General features: G+C 44.6%; 7 protein-coding genes across 7 annotated transcripts; 5 read left to right on the plus strand and 2 right to left on the minus strand.

Annotated features, from left to right (window-relative positions):
- Nucleotides 1-443: 443 nt before the first annotated feature.
- Nucleotides 444-713, plus strand: N7483_005132 (SEC14 cytosolic factor; the record flags this gene model as incomplete). Its single annotated transcript, XM_057088569.1, has 1 exon — nucleotides 444-713. The coding sequence occupies one exon, from the start codon at nucleotides 444-446 to the stop codon at nucleotides 711-713; it is 270 nt and encodes an 89-aa protein (XP_056948398.1).
- Nucleotides 714-754: 41 nt separating this feature from the next.
- Nucleotides 755-1,810, plus strand: N7483_005133 (SEC14 family lipid-binding protein; the record flags this gene model as incomplete). The annotated part of the gene is made up of 3 exons (XM_057088570.1): nucleotides 755-811; nucleotides 890-1,255; nucleotides 1,349-1,810. 3 exons carry the CDS (start codon nucleotides 755-757, stop codon nucleotides 1,808-1,810), a joined length of 885 nt encoding a protein of 294 aa, XP_056948399.1.
- A 132-nt stretch (nucleotides 1,811-1,942) lies between these two features.
- N7483_005134 (uncharacterized protein) lies at nucleotides 1,943-3,158 on the minus strand (the record flags this gene model as incomplete). The annotated part of the gene is made up of 4 exons (XM_057088571.1): nucleotides 1,943-2,126; nucleotides 2,183-2,670; nucleotides 2,785-2,832; nucleotides 2,886-3,158. 4 exons carry the CDS (start codon nucleotides 3,156-3,158, stop codon nucleotides 1,943-1,945), a joined length of 993 nt encoding a protein of 330 aa, XP_056948400.1.
- A 1,360-nt stretch (nucleotides 3,159-4,518) lies between these two features.
- Nucleotides 4,519-5,332, plus strand: N7483_005135 (putative nucleoside-diphosphate-sugar epimerases; the record flags this gene model as incomplete). The annotated part of the gene is made up of 2 exons (XM_057088572.1): nucleotides 4,519-4,778; nucleotides 4,834-5,332. 2 exons carry the CDS (start codon nucleotides 4,519-4,521, stop codon nucleotides 5,330-5,332), a joined length of 759 nt encoding a protein of 252 aa, XP_056948401.1.
- Nucleotides 5,333-7,294: 1,962 nt separating this feature from the next.
- Nucleotides 7,295-9,007, plus strand: N7483_005136 (terpene synthase family protein; the record flags this gene model as incomplete). Its single annotated transcript, XM_057088573.1, has 9 exons — nucleotides 7,295-7,413; nucleotides 7,514-7,637; nucleotides 7,692-7,710; nucleotides 7,774-7,968; nucleotides 8,038-8,194; nucleotides 8,248-8,337; nucleotides 8,394-8,427; nucleotides 8,485-8,708; nucleotides 8,761-9,007. 9 exons carry the CDS (start codon nucleotides 7,295-7,297, stop codon nucleotides 9,005-9,007), a joined length of 1,209 nt encoding a protein of 402 aa, XP_056948402.1.
- A 294-nt stretch (nucleotides 9,008-9,301) lies between these two features.
- N7483_005137 (glycoside hydrolase family 92 protein) lies at nucleotides 9,302-11,983 on the minus strand (the record flags this gene model as incomplete). The annotated part of the gene is made up of 6 exons (XM_057088574.1): nucleotides 9,302-9,884; nucleotides 9,951-10,634; nucleotides 10,699-11,525; nucleotides 11,578-11,687; nucleotides 11,743-11,775; nucleotides 11,830-11,983. The coding sequence occupies 6 exons, from the start codon at nucleotides 11,981-11,983 to the stop codon at nucleotides 9,302-9,304; spliced, it is 2,391 nt and encodes a 796-aa protein (XP_056948403.1).
- Nucleotides 11,984-13,495: 1,512 nt separating this feature from the next.
- N7483_005138 (Zn(II)2Cys6 transcription factor domain-containing protein) lies at nucleotides 13,496-15,865 on the plus strand (the record flags this gene model as incomplete). The annotated part of the gene is made up of 5 exons (XM_057088575.1): nucleotides 13,496-13,552; nucleotides 13,603-13,767; nucleotides 13,822-14,357; nucleotides 14,425-14,895; nucleotides 14,950-15,865. The coding sequence occupies 5 exons, from the start codon at nucleotides 13,496-13,498 to the stop codon at nucleotides 15,863-15,865; spliced, it is 2,145 nt and encodes a 714-aa protein (XP_056948404.1).
- Between the last annotated feature and the right edge of the window lie 653 nt (nucleotides 15,866-16,518).

Here is a 16,518-nt window from a genome sequence, read left to right on the forward strand (position 1 = left end):
TTCTGGAGAGTGTGCGAGTGTCTGGGGAGTAACATGTGCTGGTAATTTTGGCCATTTGCATAAAATTTGAACGATACATAATCATTTTAGTTTTGAATGGAGTTTGAAATCAACTAGGGTATCGGTGTGCGAAGCATCCATGGATGTGCAGCACAAGGATATAGTTGGCCAATGAAATATAGTACTATGATCTTTTATTGCTTCTTACATTCCCAAATTGGCATCAAATCCGTTCAAACATTGACTTTTTCTCTAATATTGAGACTGCACATGTAGTTTTTCACTAGGGCGTAAGCAGCTGCAGGGATCTAGACAGCCAATCCGATGTGCTATATCACGTTGATTTAACCGTGACCCTTTCCAGTTTTTCATTAAGCCCTTCCTTTTGCCGTCTCATCACTTCACTCTCGCCCTTCTTTCTTGAAATTATTGTGCTACCTATCATGCGGATCCATCCTGAGATATTCTATAATTTGCCCGAACAGCACTTACCTGCCCTCGAGACATTCTGGAAGCTATGTGGGGAAGGAGGACTTCTGGCCCGACCAGAGGGTCTGTCAAAAAATGAGACACAGGAAGGACTAAATGATGAAGTCACTCTCTTGTCTGTCCCTATTTCCCAACGCAGTATTGCTTTGTTCGCTGGCGAAGATTCTAATTCGAAGCTAGACGGTACCTCCGGGCCGGACGTTACGATCCCCATCAATCCCTGAAGCAGTTCCAACAAGCCAGAAAAACACATATTGAAAATCAAATGCCGATCCGATACAATGAAATTGACGTATTGGAGTTTGAGACGGCACGCCTCCTCGTGAGTACTCCAACTTCCTTCCACTGTTATAAAGAGTACGGACATCTCTTCTAAACAACATGACATCGATATAACCAGTATCCTCATTGGTGCGGTCGACGAACGAAAGAAGGTCTACCCATATGCCTGTTCGACTCTGGACATCTCAATAAATCGACTCTCGCCACGTATGAGAAGACCCGTGGCACCAAGTTGGGGGAGAATACGAGCATAAGTGTAACCCAGAGAGCAAGTATCGCTCACGACTATCTCACCCGCTTCGTATTCCCACTATGTACTGCGATGAAAGACCGACCACGGCCTAATGTCCCAATCACCAGCTCAGTATACCTCGTTGACATCAGTACTTTCACGATGAAGCAGGGTTGGGATGTCAAAAACTATACCAGTGATATTGCACAATTGCTGATGACGGGGTACCCGGAGATTCTTGATCGGATTTTTGTGAGTCTCCTATGGAATCTTTCTTTTCACTTTCCTTTCATTTGCTTCCCGTACACGCTATGAGCATGGGAACTAAAAGTAGTACCTTCTCAGGTCCTGAATGCCCCGTCATATTTTGGATGGATGTGGGGTATTATGAAGAAATGGATAGACCCGGGGACGGCGGCAAAGGTGGTCATCGTGCCAGAAAGTGAGATGATGTCAACACTGACGAAGTATATTGATCTGGAGAATATTCCGACCAGATTCGGTGGGGAGTTTTCCTGGGAAAATGGCACGCCGCTCGACTTGGATATCAATATTCAATCTGGTTTAGAGTGGACCGAAGACGGAAAGTTCCCACCCGGACCGATGAAATGGGTTCTTGATGGATCGGGAAGAAAGACAGCTGTTGCAGTGGGTAGCCTTGAGGGCGTACCAAGGATTACTAGGATTGCTCGGGTGAAAGAGGAAGACAAGCCGACCAGCGTGGAAGATCTGGAGAAGAACATCGAAATAACAGACCTGAAGAAAATTTTCTATGATAGCTATAGCAACAATCAGCCTACCATTTAGAAATGAGAGCAGCCGAGAGAGTCAGACTATATGTCAAGCAGCATCCTGCACCTTCGCTATTTACGATAGCAGCAGCATAGTGGCCATGCAAACATTGAATTAACTATGCATATCATCATCGTGTAAATCACGCTAGTAGATGTTGAATTCTGAGCCGAATAAATCAAAATCTTTCGCCAAACCGTTCCCTGCTGCCTCTGCTTCCACGTAGCCCGGAACCAGTTCAGTCAATGCCTCCTCTACTTCTTCATCCTCCACTACTTGATCCTCCGGCTCAGCTAACAGAATCTCCGAGAGCGGTTTTTCCATGTCAAGTCTGTCAACATATTGTTAGTGCATATCGCCCAAAAATATCCGAGCTATCAAACCTACGGTTCGAAACAAAAATAAATCCGCTCATCATTTGGGTCAGGATCATGGCCATATGATTGTATGAGGTCTTCCAATGGTCTTCCCATGCCGACAAAAGTCATTGATATAGAAAAGAAATTCAACGCGAGCATGCGGTAGCCCTGATAAGGCTTGCCATTGTTATAGGAGAGAACAACAAGTACCAACCCGGTATTCAGTGCAAAGTCATCCACAAGAATTGGAGACGGGTGATAAGGATCATAGAGTGCCTCTCCGGCATTGTTGAATGCCAAGATTCCAAAATTAGCAGTCTCTAGAGCCTGATATCGGTTGATGTTATCAATAGTAGCAGGGTCATTCTCCTTCAGTGTGATTGTAAATGTTTCTTTAGCAATATGACCCCACATTCTATTATAATCATAGAACATCAATAGAATTTCAGCCAAAGTCCCCATTTTCTTGACGGTCTTGGGGCGTGCGCAGTAAGATATAACTCCCAGAGCGTAGGTCTATTGTGATAGTAACCTCCGTAATTAGAGATTTCCTATAGTTGGTTAGAAAATAGATACACGCTGTGTGGACTAACTCCCATAAAGGGAAAAGGGAACTCTTCATTTTCTTACCTCACGAGAGAATCGCTTTTCTGATTCTAGGGTCTTGTTTGTATATGACTATTATATGTTAATATCATATATCTATAAAGAACTTGAATGATCAGACGTACATCTCGGAAATGCTGCTTAGCGGTGACCCAGGTCTCGATCAGGGCTCGACGTTGCTGAGCTTTGGAGTCATCCGTTGCATCATCGCCTGAGACCCAGTTCTCTCGGATAAAGCGATACCAGCCATTGGCAATCGGAGGGAACTCCCAGGGCTTGACCGTGAAGTTCTCTGTTGGGGACTTAATGAAAGAGGGAACGCCACCTGGCCAGAATTTCGTTTCAGTTGTCAAATTTGCTTTGTCAAGAGACCGCTGCAAAATGCCAGGCACAGCCATGATACTGAAGGAAGAAGGATAAGGCCAACGCGTTGAAACAAACTTGAATAAACCCACTTGGCAGGTTTGACGAATTTCACTAGACAGGGTATGGGTTAATCGGGATTGCCGAAGGCCTTGTGTACTTTTATAGGTACCTCTGTGAACCCTAAATGTTGTTAGCGTAATAATATTAGAATTTGATTGAATTCGAAGGCATTCAACCCGCAACACGAAAAAAAATCCTTCGGTCGCATGGCTTATTCTCCTTGAAATCTCAATGAAAAGAAGTCGTCGTGCGCGTGAGTCGAACCCACAACCTTGTAACTCGGAAGAAGTCCGAAAAGGGCAAAAAGAAAACAAAACCTGGATGGAACTGGCAGCTTTTGGTTTTCCCTATTATGTATAAAACCTATCCTCAAATCCCTTCAGAAGTCAAATCCGATTCCGACGTGTAAACATCGAATGTATCTTACTTGTTTCAAGTTACAAAGGGGCATTCTCAGGTGAATTCAAATGTTCCAGATGTTCTCCAAGTATCGAAGATTATAGGTTCCTTTCAAAAGAACACATTCAATGTCACTGGCAGATCATGATACTTGTTTCAACCCAGGTGAATTGCAGGGTGGCTGTTATTGGAAGGGTACCTATTCAGCTCTGCAGTGCTTCAAATGTTTCAAAAGAAAACATTGATTGAATTCATGTCGGATACTTGTTATTCCTCTACGTCCATCCTGACATTGAATTCATCTTTTACAAACTATTTTCCTTCGTTGTACTGCCCAATTTGGCGGTCCGAGTTTTCTTGGTCTGGTTCAAGTTGACCTTTATCGTGATATTTGTCCTGCCCAGTCTGCGTGCCCAAGTGGTTGTCACTCTACTTATTGATTATGTCAACTTCTGTTCAAGGAATTCATTCTTTCTATGACACTGCTATGAATATTTACTTTGATCACATCTTTTTTTAGTTGATCTTGGAGTATTGATAGTTGAATTATAATCCAACTTGAACATTTGAAGGGGTTAATTTCTTAAAAGTAGAAGAGTACAGAAACTCCAAGATTAAGGCAAACCTTGGAACTTGAAGGTGAGCAGGCTGCGTAAACACGTATTCAAAAAGTGGGGGCTGTTCATCAACCAACCATATTCCACAATATTAGATGGGCTATACTATATTAGGTTAGCCTCATGTCATCATCCCATATATCGTGTTGAAGAGTAAAAAGATGACATTTCACGGACCTAAGCAACGGGGTTTACTTGGAGCCGAAAAAAAAATTGGGCTATAAATACGGGAGATTCCTTGATGTACTAATTATTTTAACCAAATATCTTTTTTCATCTCTCTTCAGCCTCAATCCCTCTACAATAGTTCTTCAAAATGCATATCATTCTCACTGGAGCAACAGGCCTAGTTGGCTCTGCGGTGTTGGATTCTATGCTCAAGAATACCGCAGTCTCAAAAATCTCAATTTTGAGCCGGAGGCCAGTACAAATGGCAGAAGATGCAAAGGACCCTCGAATCAATGTCATCAACCACAAAGATTTCGAATCTTACCCACCCGAGTTGCTTGATCAATTGAGAGACGCAGACGGCTGTGTCTGGGCCTTGGGAACAAGTCAAAACAACGTGAACAAGGAGTAGGTCAATATCTTACTTTTACAAACGAAGACCTCGGATTCTAACATCGAATAGACAATACATCAAAATCACCAAGGACTACACAATGGCAGCCGCCACTGCATTCTCCACCTTGAAGCCTGAGAATCCTCCCTTCCGATTCATTCATGTGTCCGGCGAAGGAGCTACACAGGAACCCGGGAGATTCTCACCAATCTTTGCCAGAACAAAGGGAGAGGTCGAGACACTGTTGGGTGAATTATCGGAGAAAAACTCAAACAGCTTTAGAGCCGATAGTGTCAGACCTGCGTTCGTTGACCCGGCTGCGCATGATGCGATAAAGCCATATATCCCTGCCCTTGGAGTGATCTACAAGGTTTCCGAGCTTCTCCTTGGTCCTGGAGTCAGGCATCTCTACAAGTCTATGCATTCCCCCACAAATCACCTTGGGCCATTTTTGACGGAGATGGCTATGGGTCGGATGGATGTGAAAATCGAAGGCACTGGGTCTTTCAAACTTGGTGGTGGCTGGGTTGTGGAGAATAAGGGCATGCGGAGAATGCTGGGATTGTAATCGTTCTAGATTTGAACAATTTCTGTATATTAGTATCTAATAGTTAATCTTTACATTTATTAGAGTGTGTTCAGTGAAAATTGAACCTTGGAATGACAAAATATTCTCTTGAGTTTTTGAATCTGTCACATAAAGATGTTTTAAGAGGGTCAGTCCGCCAATTGTAAAGCTTCGGGCACTACATTTCGTGCTAATGGTGCCGTTATCGAAAGGTCTACCCGGAAGCCTCTTTGAAATGATGTCTCGGAGAAACCATCAATCGGAATCCTGAAGATTGATATTTGGATAAAAATCACAGGGAAAAATCCAAGTAAAGCAGTCTTCAATCTCAATTTACATAGAAGAGAATGAAATGAGTTGAATTGTGAGTGGATCGGATCTAATAGGGTTCAGATAAAAGTTCAGATAAAAGGGCCTGAGAGCAAGGTGCGAGAAGACTCAACGAAGTCAGGCATAATAAAGGTTAAACAGTGAGGCGCATGCCCAAGGATTTTACGATCAGGCGGAGCGTAAATCTCTAGAAACGGAGGTGTCGATAGGCTAAAGACTTTGGTAGGAATGTGGGTCACGGAGCTGAAAGATGAAATCGAGGCTGATCATGATAAGGGTGATCCCGCTAAAAACCTTGGAAGGCACTTTGGTACGTAGAGAAACTGCATATGAGCAACTGCTATTAGACCCCCTACAGAGAGAGGAGATTGTTTAAGTTGGAAATTTTGAGACTAGAAAACGGAAAGAACTGATTCTCGTGAATAATATTTGAAGTATAAACGAAAAGAGCCTGGAGAAAAAGGCTTTCCAAGATCGAATGTGATCGGTATGTACCTTCAACATTTGAAGTTAGCTAAAACATAACTTGAAAGGACGAATCACTATCTTCTAGGCTACAATCTCCGATACGAACTGATTGAATGTTTGACATCAGCGGTGTGGCTGCCCAGGCGATAGAGGGGCAATTGTCACTATCTAACCAATTTTTCCCGTGTTTGTCCCACTATAACCCTCAGTGGGCTATGTAAGGGCTCCACTTGTAAGGTTTGCTGGGATTTTTCACTATCAACAAACTTCAATGGCGCAGTTTGAGTAGATTTTGTGACATCAAGTTGATCTATCACATTCTTAATATCGATAAGAATATTGCAGAAAGGAATAGCTATCAGGGTTTCTGTAGGGAGAACATATTGACTTTACAGATGCTGCTGATCAATGAAGTGGGCATCGGGTCATCTTCAAGACCCATCGAAGTATTCTAGGGTGCAAGATCGACGCTAAAATCTGTCAGTGACGTGTCACTGCATGATGCAAATCAATCGCTCGCGATATTGGCCACGAAGTTCCTTGTGGGCTGAGACTAGGAACTTTAATTGAGAATTTGAGATACGAATCTCGGACTCTCGGTCAAAATTGATTTGAACGATCCTTCGGGCCGATTGTCAATATTTTTGTAATCAAAAGGAATTATGAAATACGGAGACCTGGCAATAGTAGTCGATCCACGTTCTTGGCGATCCCTCAAGTGCTACAATCGACCTGTCAAGATGTGGGTCTTCATGTCTGACGGAATCCACTGAACCTCTGACACTATGTACTAGGTCAGCCATCTTGGAGCAGTGAGATTTGCGGAATTATAATTTTTCAGCTGCATCCACACTTCCTCAGTCTCCACACGAGAAAAAACTCATCGGCGATACCGACCTGCGGGGCTGAAATCATTCATGACTCTGAGATAATCCGTCCAGGGCGGGAAAAGAGCGGTAATAGTGCGTCGATATGTCCACTTTCAAGGTTAAAAGCTCCATAAAAAACTTACGCACGACGGAGGTTTATTTACTTGCACTTTTTCTCACTTATAAATACCTTGATCCGCTCGTAATCTCGAAAGCGCATTGTTATATTGAGGTGGTTTGATCGTCGCTTATACAACCCCAAGGAACTTGAAGCTGGCAGTGAAATAATCTGATCATGGATACCACACACCGAACTATCCACAAATCCCTCCGGGTATCACTCAAGGGTCAGAATGTCACGATTCCAAGCATGTACGAGGTATTCCCTGAGTGGAAGCCTCAAATCCATCCTCAGTATGTGAAGGCACGGGATGAAGTCTTGAACCCATGGATTGATAGGCAAGTCTCTACATGATTTCCCCTTCAAACTCAAGGTAAATTCTGACTTTTGCAGGTGGGTCGTGGATAAGCGTACTGCTAAAGGCTTGAAAGCTGCGGATTTCGCTGTTTTCGCTGCGGTCTGGAACCCGAAATGCTCCTTTGAGGTACTTTGTACTGCAGCGAAATATTATGCGTGGGTAAGACTGTCCCAGAACACTGGAACTGAGAACGAAAAACTGACATAATACTAGTATTTTGTTTACGATGACAGTATGTGCTGGCTTACTTTGTGTCACCTTTTCATGACAGAATGACTAATATGGACTCTGACAGTTTTCGACTGCGGAACTCTCAAGTACAACAAGTCTGCGGCTATAGAGTACCGTGATGCCAGTCTTCAATACTTCAAGTTCTTCCTGTGTGGTGAAGGAAGTCCCCCTGACCTGTCCTCCTTTGATACTGAGCTCCGAAATGGGCTACATTGTTGGGATGAAGTCGGGACCCACATCTGCCAGGTGAATTCAAAGGGTAATTAACTATTTCAATTCTTATCTCGACCATGTCACAATATGGGATGCATACTGATTTGAAATTAAGAGAGCCGCCAGGTACTTTGCGACGAGATGTTACGATACGTGGGAAGCCTGGATAATGTGGACAGCATTTTTGAGATCTATGAAACCCCATCTCCTGAACAGTACTGGGAGCGCCGGGAAGCTACTGCTGCAGTACACTGCGTGTCTGCAACAATTCCGTAAGGCGAATTAATCGAATAGGTCCACCTAGGTACTAAATTCGGATTAATAGATTCGTCTACGGCATTGACGTCACGAAAGAACAGATGGAAGCTCAGGCCATGAAGGACCTGTGGCGACACACTTCCTTCTTTGTGCATATGTGAGTACTGCAGCGTTGACTGCTTTTATAAACACTATCTAACCTCTCTTTAATAGCTCCAACGATATGTTTTCATTCAGAAAAGAAGTGGTATGTGGAAAATCTGTTCTTACATCTGATAAGCGTACCATACTAACCTTCAGAAAGAACGATGATCAAATCGAGAATCTGATTCCGGTATTGATGATGAATGAAAATGTCACTTGCAACGAGGCAATGCAGAAGGGCTATGCTCTTTTGCAAGAGGAGGCGGCAGGATTCTATGATGCAAAGAAACGACTGATCGCCGATGCCAAGGACGAGGACAAAAATGTCTCTGAAGCCTTCATTGAAGGATGCTTGAATATTGCTATGGGACTAGCTCATTGGAGGTAAGAAGTGGTGAACAAGAAAGGTTATGAATAAATACTCACGTCATTCTAGCTATTGTGGACACCGTTATTTCAAGCCGTGGGAGAGAGATAGCCAGGATGTGATCCACTTTACTGTCGGTCCCCCGCCAGCTCCACCAGTCTCAGCAGTCTGCACTTCATCCGAGTCCGAGTCATTCCTGGGGAAGTTTCCGATCTGGGACATGTGTCTCAATCTGGTACACTTCAGTCCATTAATTATATGGACTGTGGGAGCCATTGCGCCTCGCTTTACCAAATTGGCCTCTGTTTCTGCTTGAAATAAATCAGACCATAGACAGGCTGTATCATAGATTTGATGACTATATGAATGAATGACACTCTAGATTTCAATAAAAAGGCACACTAAATTGAAAAATATTGGTTCACCCCTTGCTAAGTGAAATTTTGGTGCCCAGGTGGGAAGTGGCTAGATTGTAAAGAAGAGTAGTATTTCGCAAAGAATATCTTGAATATTGGTACGAAAGTGATCCTATTTAGACTTCGCAAAATGCTTATTAGTGCAAAAATCAAGTCGAATCCAAAGGTTAACCTCCAGACTATGCTGGACGACCTCATGTATGGTAGTCCGATATGCTAGGGGGAAGGTCTTCGATACTCGTTCCCCACTCGCTTTCCTCACTGCCCAATTCGAGCTCAAGAACGCCACCATCAGCAAAGAAGTCATGAGTAATCCAATTCTTTGACCAAGGCTTTCCATTCCATGTCACACTTTGGATGTAGATCGACTCGTAAGTCGGATCAAAGTTCACGTTTCGAATCGTCGCAACGTTTCCGTTCAGACTGTTTGTAAGATTCACCTCTTTGAAATAGGGCGGAGTAATAAGATAAACATCCTGTCCTGGGACTGGCCATAGGCCCATCATGCTCAGCACAATGAATGATCCCATAGCACCACTATCATCATTACCCGCGAGGCCTGAGACACTGGTGTTGAATTGGGATGGAATGTAAGAGTGGCTGTAGTGAGAAGATAAGGCAGGACGTCCTGAGTAGTGGAACTGATAGATTGTCAGGAATGACTGCTCATCACCGACATATAGCAGTCCAGATTCATGGAAAAACTGGAGTCGAGAAGTGAATGTTTCCATGCCACCGAGACTTTCGACCAATGCACCCATGTCATGTGGAGCGTAGCTATAAATCGGAAAGGAAAGGTTAGAGGTACCCTTCACTCCAAACAGGGTTTTTAGTGTCACTTACAAGCTATAAAGCCATGAACTGCCTTCATATGTCTCGTGGCCATCAGTGCTCAGATAGCATGAAGTGAAGTTCAAAAGAGGACTGCAAAAGATTGGGTCTTGATAGCCCCAGGTACCATTCGTATACCGAGGCTGCAAAAATCCAGTGTAATTAGTCATGACTCCATTGACACTGGACTTCTGGTCGGCCTTGAACATATTGACCCAGTTTCCAGAGCGTGATATGTATTTGTCGTGGTCGGCAGAATGTCCCAATCCCTTGGCCATCTCGGCGATACAAAAGTCATTGTACGCATACTCAACCGTTCGCGAAACGCTGCGAGTGTGAAGACCAGCTCCATAGGGGTCATAGTCATCGGTTGGAATGTAGCCAAGACCTTTCCAGCTGTGGAGACCACCGCGTCCTTCAACATTCCAGTTTGCCGGCTCAACTTCAGCATCCTTGACAACGGCCTCGTAAGCAGTAGCCCAATCGATATCAATGACCTTCTTCAAATAGGCATCTGCCATGAGCACATCGGCATTAGAGCCTCCTTGGGTATATCCCTTGCAAAGGGACATACGGCAGTCAGGCAAATAGCCTTCATGTCGGTAGATGTCAACAAGACTCCGCATCATCAGTGACTGGGACAGTGGGTCCACCAAGGTCAAGAGAGGGTGGATGCTGCGATAAGAGTCCCAAATGCTGATGCAAAAATGGTTAGCAATATAGAAATTTTCGAAACAAATAAGGAATAAAGGAGTCTCACCAGTAATAGCTGTCGTAGTACGGTTCGCTGCTTTCCCATAGTGGATTCTCACCGGTATAGTCCTGGGGGCTGATGAATGCGCGATAGGCTCCACTCCAGAAAACAGTCTGGAGGTCGCTCGAAACTCCCTCAGCATCAATGGAGATCACATTCAACTTTTTCCTCCAAGCTTCTTCGGCTGCTGTCACTGTTCCATCAAAGTCAAAGTTAGGCTGTTCAGTTTCCGCATTTTCACACGCATGGCTAACACTCATGAAGCTCACACCAACACGAGCCAAAATAGTATTGTTCTCGGGAGGGTGGAATCTTGCAAATGTGCCCCCAGACAGAGTCGCCGGTGTGTTGACTCCGTCAGCCCACATTGAAACGTATTCCTGGCTAAGGTTGGCACGATTCTTGGTCCAGACACCGGTGTCGCGTAGCTCAGCGCCCTTGAAATCAACGCAGAAGTGTAGGTCGTAGCTTCCAACACCGAAACTGGGGTTAAATGTGCCGTTACCACTCAATCGCCCGGTTGATGGATCAACAACAGCAGTACCATTTGTGCGGGATTGTGGTAGATCCATCAAATCTACCAGAATCACAGGACCCAATGAGCTATTCGACGATTGCTCAAACGTGAATCTGTACAGGGCCGATCGATTGGTAGTTGTCATTTCAGCAGTGACGCCATTCTCCAAAGCAATGGAAAAATATCCAGGGGTACCTTTTACAGAGTTAGGCTTCCACGCTATAGTTCGGTCATTTTGTTGCCAGACACATTGGTTGATGTCATCGCGGGGACAGGCAGGTTGAGCAAAGATGGGGAAGTTTCCCATTGATGGAGACTGTAAGAATAGTCAGAAGGAATTCATCCTCATAATAATTGGCAAGACTTACGCCACCGGTTCCAGAGTCGTGCATATGCGAAAATCCAGTGACAGTCGGATCATCATATGCGAAACCTGCCTCATCTTCGCCCACTGTATCTGCGACAGCCTTGGCCATACCTAATCTTTATTAGAATTTTAGTCGATCATCTGACCTTGGAAGTGAGTCACTCACCAAAAGGCAAAGTTGCGCCAGCAAAGACATGTCCTACGGTACATTAGTCTTCACTTGATGTGGATCTTGATACCTCTAACAACATACCTCCATTTGCCGTTCCAATGAGCGGATCAACATAATCTAGCACGTCAAAGCTACTTGCAGCTGCAAGAGAGTAGCTTGGAAATGCAGATGAGATGAATAGAAGCGTCGCAATGGTACCAAGCCCTTCAGTGTGAGGGCGAAGTAGTGGTGCCATCATGCAAGCTAGGACTAGAGGTGAACAAGTCCCAGAGCAAAGCCTGATTTGTGCGATATGTCCGATTTCTCGTCTGAAATAAAATCAACACACATCTTAGACTGGGATCAAGCTCCTTATTTACCCAGAGGTCAACCGCGGGGAAGCATTCCATACGCATCGATCGGCATGCTGATCTCCCAGTTTAGGAACGGTCTATTTAACCACATCTTGGGCTAGACTGCAAGAGTAAGGTACGTCGTATCGGGAATCTGTGCCAGTCGGATGCAAGCCTTGTACTAGCAGTGTGACATCACTATAATCCGTCCTATATTGCATAAAATCCTGTATGCGGATTCGATTGAGACTGGTATGGGTTTGTTTGCTTACCTCACGCTTTTCTACTATCATTAGCCCTTCAATAGGCAATTTTGAGGTGAAAATGAGTACCCCAACCCTTGCAAAGTGTATAGGCTGTAATCAACAGAGGTCAACAAGCTGACAAAAATTAAGGGTATGTATCACAGCGTCCCCGGGTTCCTGGCCGAGTGCCGATCCTTGTTGATATCGGGCAGGATTGGCAAATCAACAAGTCCGAGCTGCGGGGAACGCGAGCGGCCCGGAAGGGATGAGATTCGTGGGCTTTTTAATGAGTGGAGAACATTGAGTAGCTCGGTCCTCGTCACTATGTAACCTTTGTACACTACATCGAGGTCAATTAAGAGAGGGGAAATACTAGGTGTTTGCGTTGGGAGTAAGACAACTCGGTTGTTGGCATATCGGCTACATGCATGCATTTCCAGCCAAGTTGCGAATTGACACTCCTAGTACCTGTGCAATAGGGTCAAGATCACCAAGTTTAAGAGATAGATCTTTAAATGTCTCTCACTATCCTAGTGTAAAGGTAAACATGAAGTTTTTGTCTTGAACTTTTTCTGATATTGCGTCTCATTTATCTCTCATTCTTAAGCTTATCGGGTTCACATAACCCGAGAGTGCTTCATCTTTCTTCTTGGTCTAGCTAATACTAGTATTCCATTCCAGGTCAAGAAGAAAGGTCAAATCTAAGATAGGAATCTTATTTGAATGGCTCAATTTGGGAAGATTTAATCGTCCGATACTATATGGATTTTCAATAGTCCGAGTTACCCCGATAATATCTACGAGAGAATGGTACTTCTTCAATTTTCAATCGAAGTTCTAATTTATTATCAGGTGTCTCTCACTGAATCATACGATTGAGATACTTCTGGACCTTTTAAGACTTGTTGAACTATGAACTGCGTACATGCGGGTTTGCTTTGATGGCAAATCCGAATAAAAGCCGAGGTTATTCCGGGTTACATAATATGATCCCTTGATGGATGAGGAACGATTCTCTTTTCGAGATCCACTACAAATCACCATGTTTTTCGGGATGTAAATCTATATCGATTGGTTTCTTGGAATAAAATATCCGAAATAAATGAAAAATCCCTTCACTTTAACACCACTCCAAGCGAATGCCGCAATTTCCGGAGTTTTCCCACGAATATGCCGGGAGTCCCTTCCAATAAAGCCTGCGAACGATGCAAAAAGAAACATTTAAAGGTACGTACTCCTCTTGAGCTCAGGTGATGCGAGTTGACTCAATTAATTAGTGCGACGAAACTCGACCACATTGTCAACGCTGTACTACTGCGGGGGCGGAATGCCCCGGCTATGTCCAAACTCGCAAGTTCATTGATCAGGGAGCTACCGTCAGACGTCGATATGCTCCTTATCAAAATGTCAACTCCAAGGCTGGCTCTGTACAACACGCAAATGTACGTTTGTTCTCTCTCAGTTAACATCTGAGCGATGTCTTATATGTAACCTAGACGGACGATGTTGCCCAGCCATCATACACCGCTCAAACACATCCACAGTCAGACACGCAGGAAAGCCATGGGCCAATATCGTCTAATCTACTGAATGAAAATGGTGATTCGAGTCATGAGGAAACGAGTCCAAACTTAACACATGATGCTCAAATGATAGCGGGGACAGGCTCCTCAGGCCAACTGAGCTTCGTCACCTCTCAAAATCAATTTTTTGATCCACACTCATCCGAATCGCAGCTTCTTGAAGAACATAATTATTTTCCGGATCCCAATGTTGGTTCAAGGTCATCCAGAAGCACAGGTCATGATTCGATTTCACCAAATATCGGCATGGGCTTCCCGTCTCTACCTGGAAACACTTACACGCCAAATCCGAACTCCAGGCCAGATTATCCCGGACTTACTGCCTCTGAGAGCATGATCCATCAAAGTGAAAAGGAAGATTTTCAGGACTTATTTTCCGAGATCAAAACAGGCACAGAGCATGAGATCGCCTTTCTCACGCGTCACTATGCAGAAAACATAGCCCCTTGGTGCGTCGCCACAAATACGTCAGAACTTCTAAGCTTGACCAGCACTAATCTCTTGTTACTGTAATAGGCTTGATTTATCTGATTCGGGAAAGTTTTTCACGGTTTATGTTCCTATCAGAGCCCTCAGCTGTCTATCCTTGAAGTACGCCATCACTTCATTAGCGGCAAAACAACTAGGGCGAGTTAAAGGTGCAAAGCCCATGGTTAGGGGCGGAATACCTGCCAGCCCAGCTATCACAGAGGCATATCCAAATGCGGGAAACGCAGATTGGTTTCTCAAGGCAGCAAATTACTATTATATGTCAGCTTCTGATCTCAACAATAACACATCTGGTGGCTATACTGCTGTCTCTAGCTCAGCTGCCCTAGAATCACCCATCGAGATAGTCAACAGATGGCTCAGTTCCAGATCTACTCAAGAGCTAGCACGAGACTCCCATGATGGCGCTTTCGTTCGAAAATTGGAGGACATCCTTTCAACGGTGACTCTTCTCACATTATATAGACTTTTGGATCTCAAAGGGGATGACTGGCACAAGTAAGTTCGTGGGAAATATTGGCTTGCATGAGACATGCTAATAAATCCTCCCAGCCACATGTCAGGCATCGGATCATTATTTGAGTCTCTTTTGCATTTGGTTCAGATACATTCAACTACTTTCTCCCAAGGAATCCGTGCATCGTTTTGGAATTTCGTTCGATATGATTATCTTGGGTCGTATCTGAGTCGATCACCACCCTATCTCGGGCCGGAAAAACTGGCATTATGGCGCGCGGCGGGAATATCTATTGATGAACAAAAGCAATTCCGGATCAGCACAGCGGGGACTGTCAACTCGAGCCAAGAAGATCAAGCAGCCAATGGACTGATTTGGATTCTCTCGAAGGTTGTCACTTTCAGAGCTCATTCCAAACAGTCTCAGATAGCTCAATGGGCAGGCTCGCCACCCTCCAATGCAGCCGGCGAAAACAACACCGATTCCGCGGAGAAAGACACAAATATCTGGCTGGACCTCTGCCTAGAACTCCAGACATGGTTCGAGGGTGTTCCCGAGACATTTCGCCCCTGTGTTCGGATAGAGAAACCCAGAGATCTCTCTGGAAATTCGGATGGAGCACAGATGCCGTTTCCAGAGGTCTTTTATAGCCTACCAACCTGCGCAGCTGCCATGCAACACTATCATTTCGGGCGCATTGCTCTTCTGTTGAACCGACCACCCGATGTCCTCACTGCACCTAGTACGGCGTTCGATCGCCTACAAGGGTACAGAGAAGTCACTAAAGAAGTGGACTTTCGTAGTCGTGAGGTATGTGGTATCGCTCTTGCGAGGCCACAGAGCGAGATTCGTGTACACATGACGGCGCTTCTATTTGCCGTGGGCCAATGTCTAGAGAGCTCAAAAGAACACCAGATCATTGTGGATCTTCTTTGTGGTATCGAAGCCGATCTTGGCTGGTCGACTGATTATGTGGTCCAGGATCTTCAGAGTTCATGGAATAATCGATGAGTGTTCAATCCATTGGGATTGGGGCTCCTTTCGCGAAGTCATAGTCTTACTAAAGTTACCCTTGGTTCTCAACGTCAATTGAACGTATTCTCGCGGAGCCTGCCACTTTAAACGCTTTTTTGTGCCTCGCAGGCTGGCTCAAGCCTAAGATTGGTCACATCAACATTGATGTTGTTCTGATCCACCTACAAATATGTTCCAAACGCGTTGTGTATATCAATCAATTATGATGATTATAATAGAGCACTTAAGAGACTTCAGCAACGACATGACCCCAATTTTAGAATAACTTTTATATCGGCAGCACAACGGGGGCCTTACATTTACGTGAATCACGAGATCAAATTCCGCACCCCTTCTTTAGTCACCACTTGTAGTATAGGCTTTACTGCGGGAAAATGCCGTGCGGAATTATCGTATAAAATCTCGTGGCAATGATAGGCGACTCAGTAAAGTTTAAAGCCAGATCAAATCATCCTGTAATAATTTACCCCGGCTGACATGGACAATGCGGGGGAGAATCTGGGGTCAAAGTGGAATCTGGGGGTTGTTGGTACTGGTGTTCCGCCCTAATGGTCCCATGTCTAAACCTCTATTTGATTAATTGACGACTCAGTCAAGCCTTGTTCAGCCATTCAAACTCAAAACATGGG

Source organism: Penicillium malachiteum, assembly GCF_028827825.1.
Source record: "Penicillium malachiteum strain IBT 17515 chromosome Unknown utg000002l:1.0-8849297.0:1.0-8852440.0, whole genome shotgun sequence".
NCBI classification, from domain to species: Eukaryota; Fungi; Ascomycota; class Eurotiomycetes; order Eurotiales; family Aspergillaceae; genus Penicillium; species Penicillium malachiteum.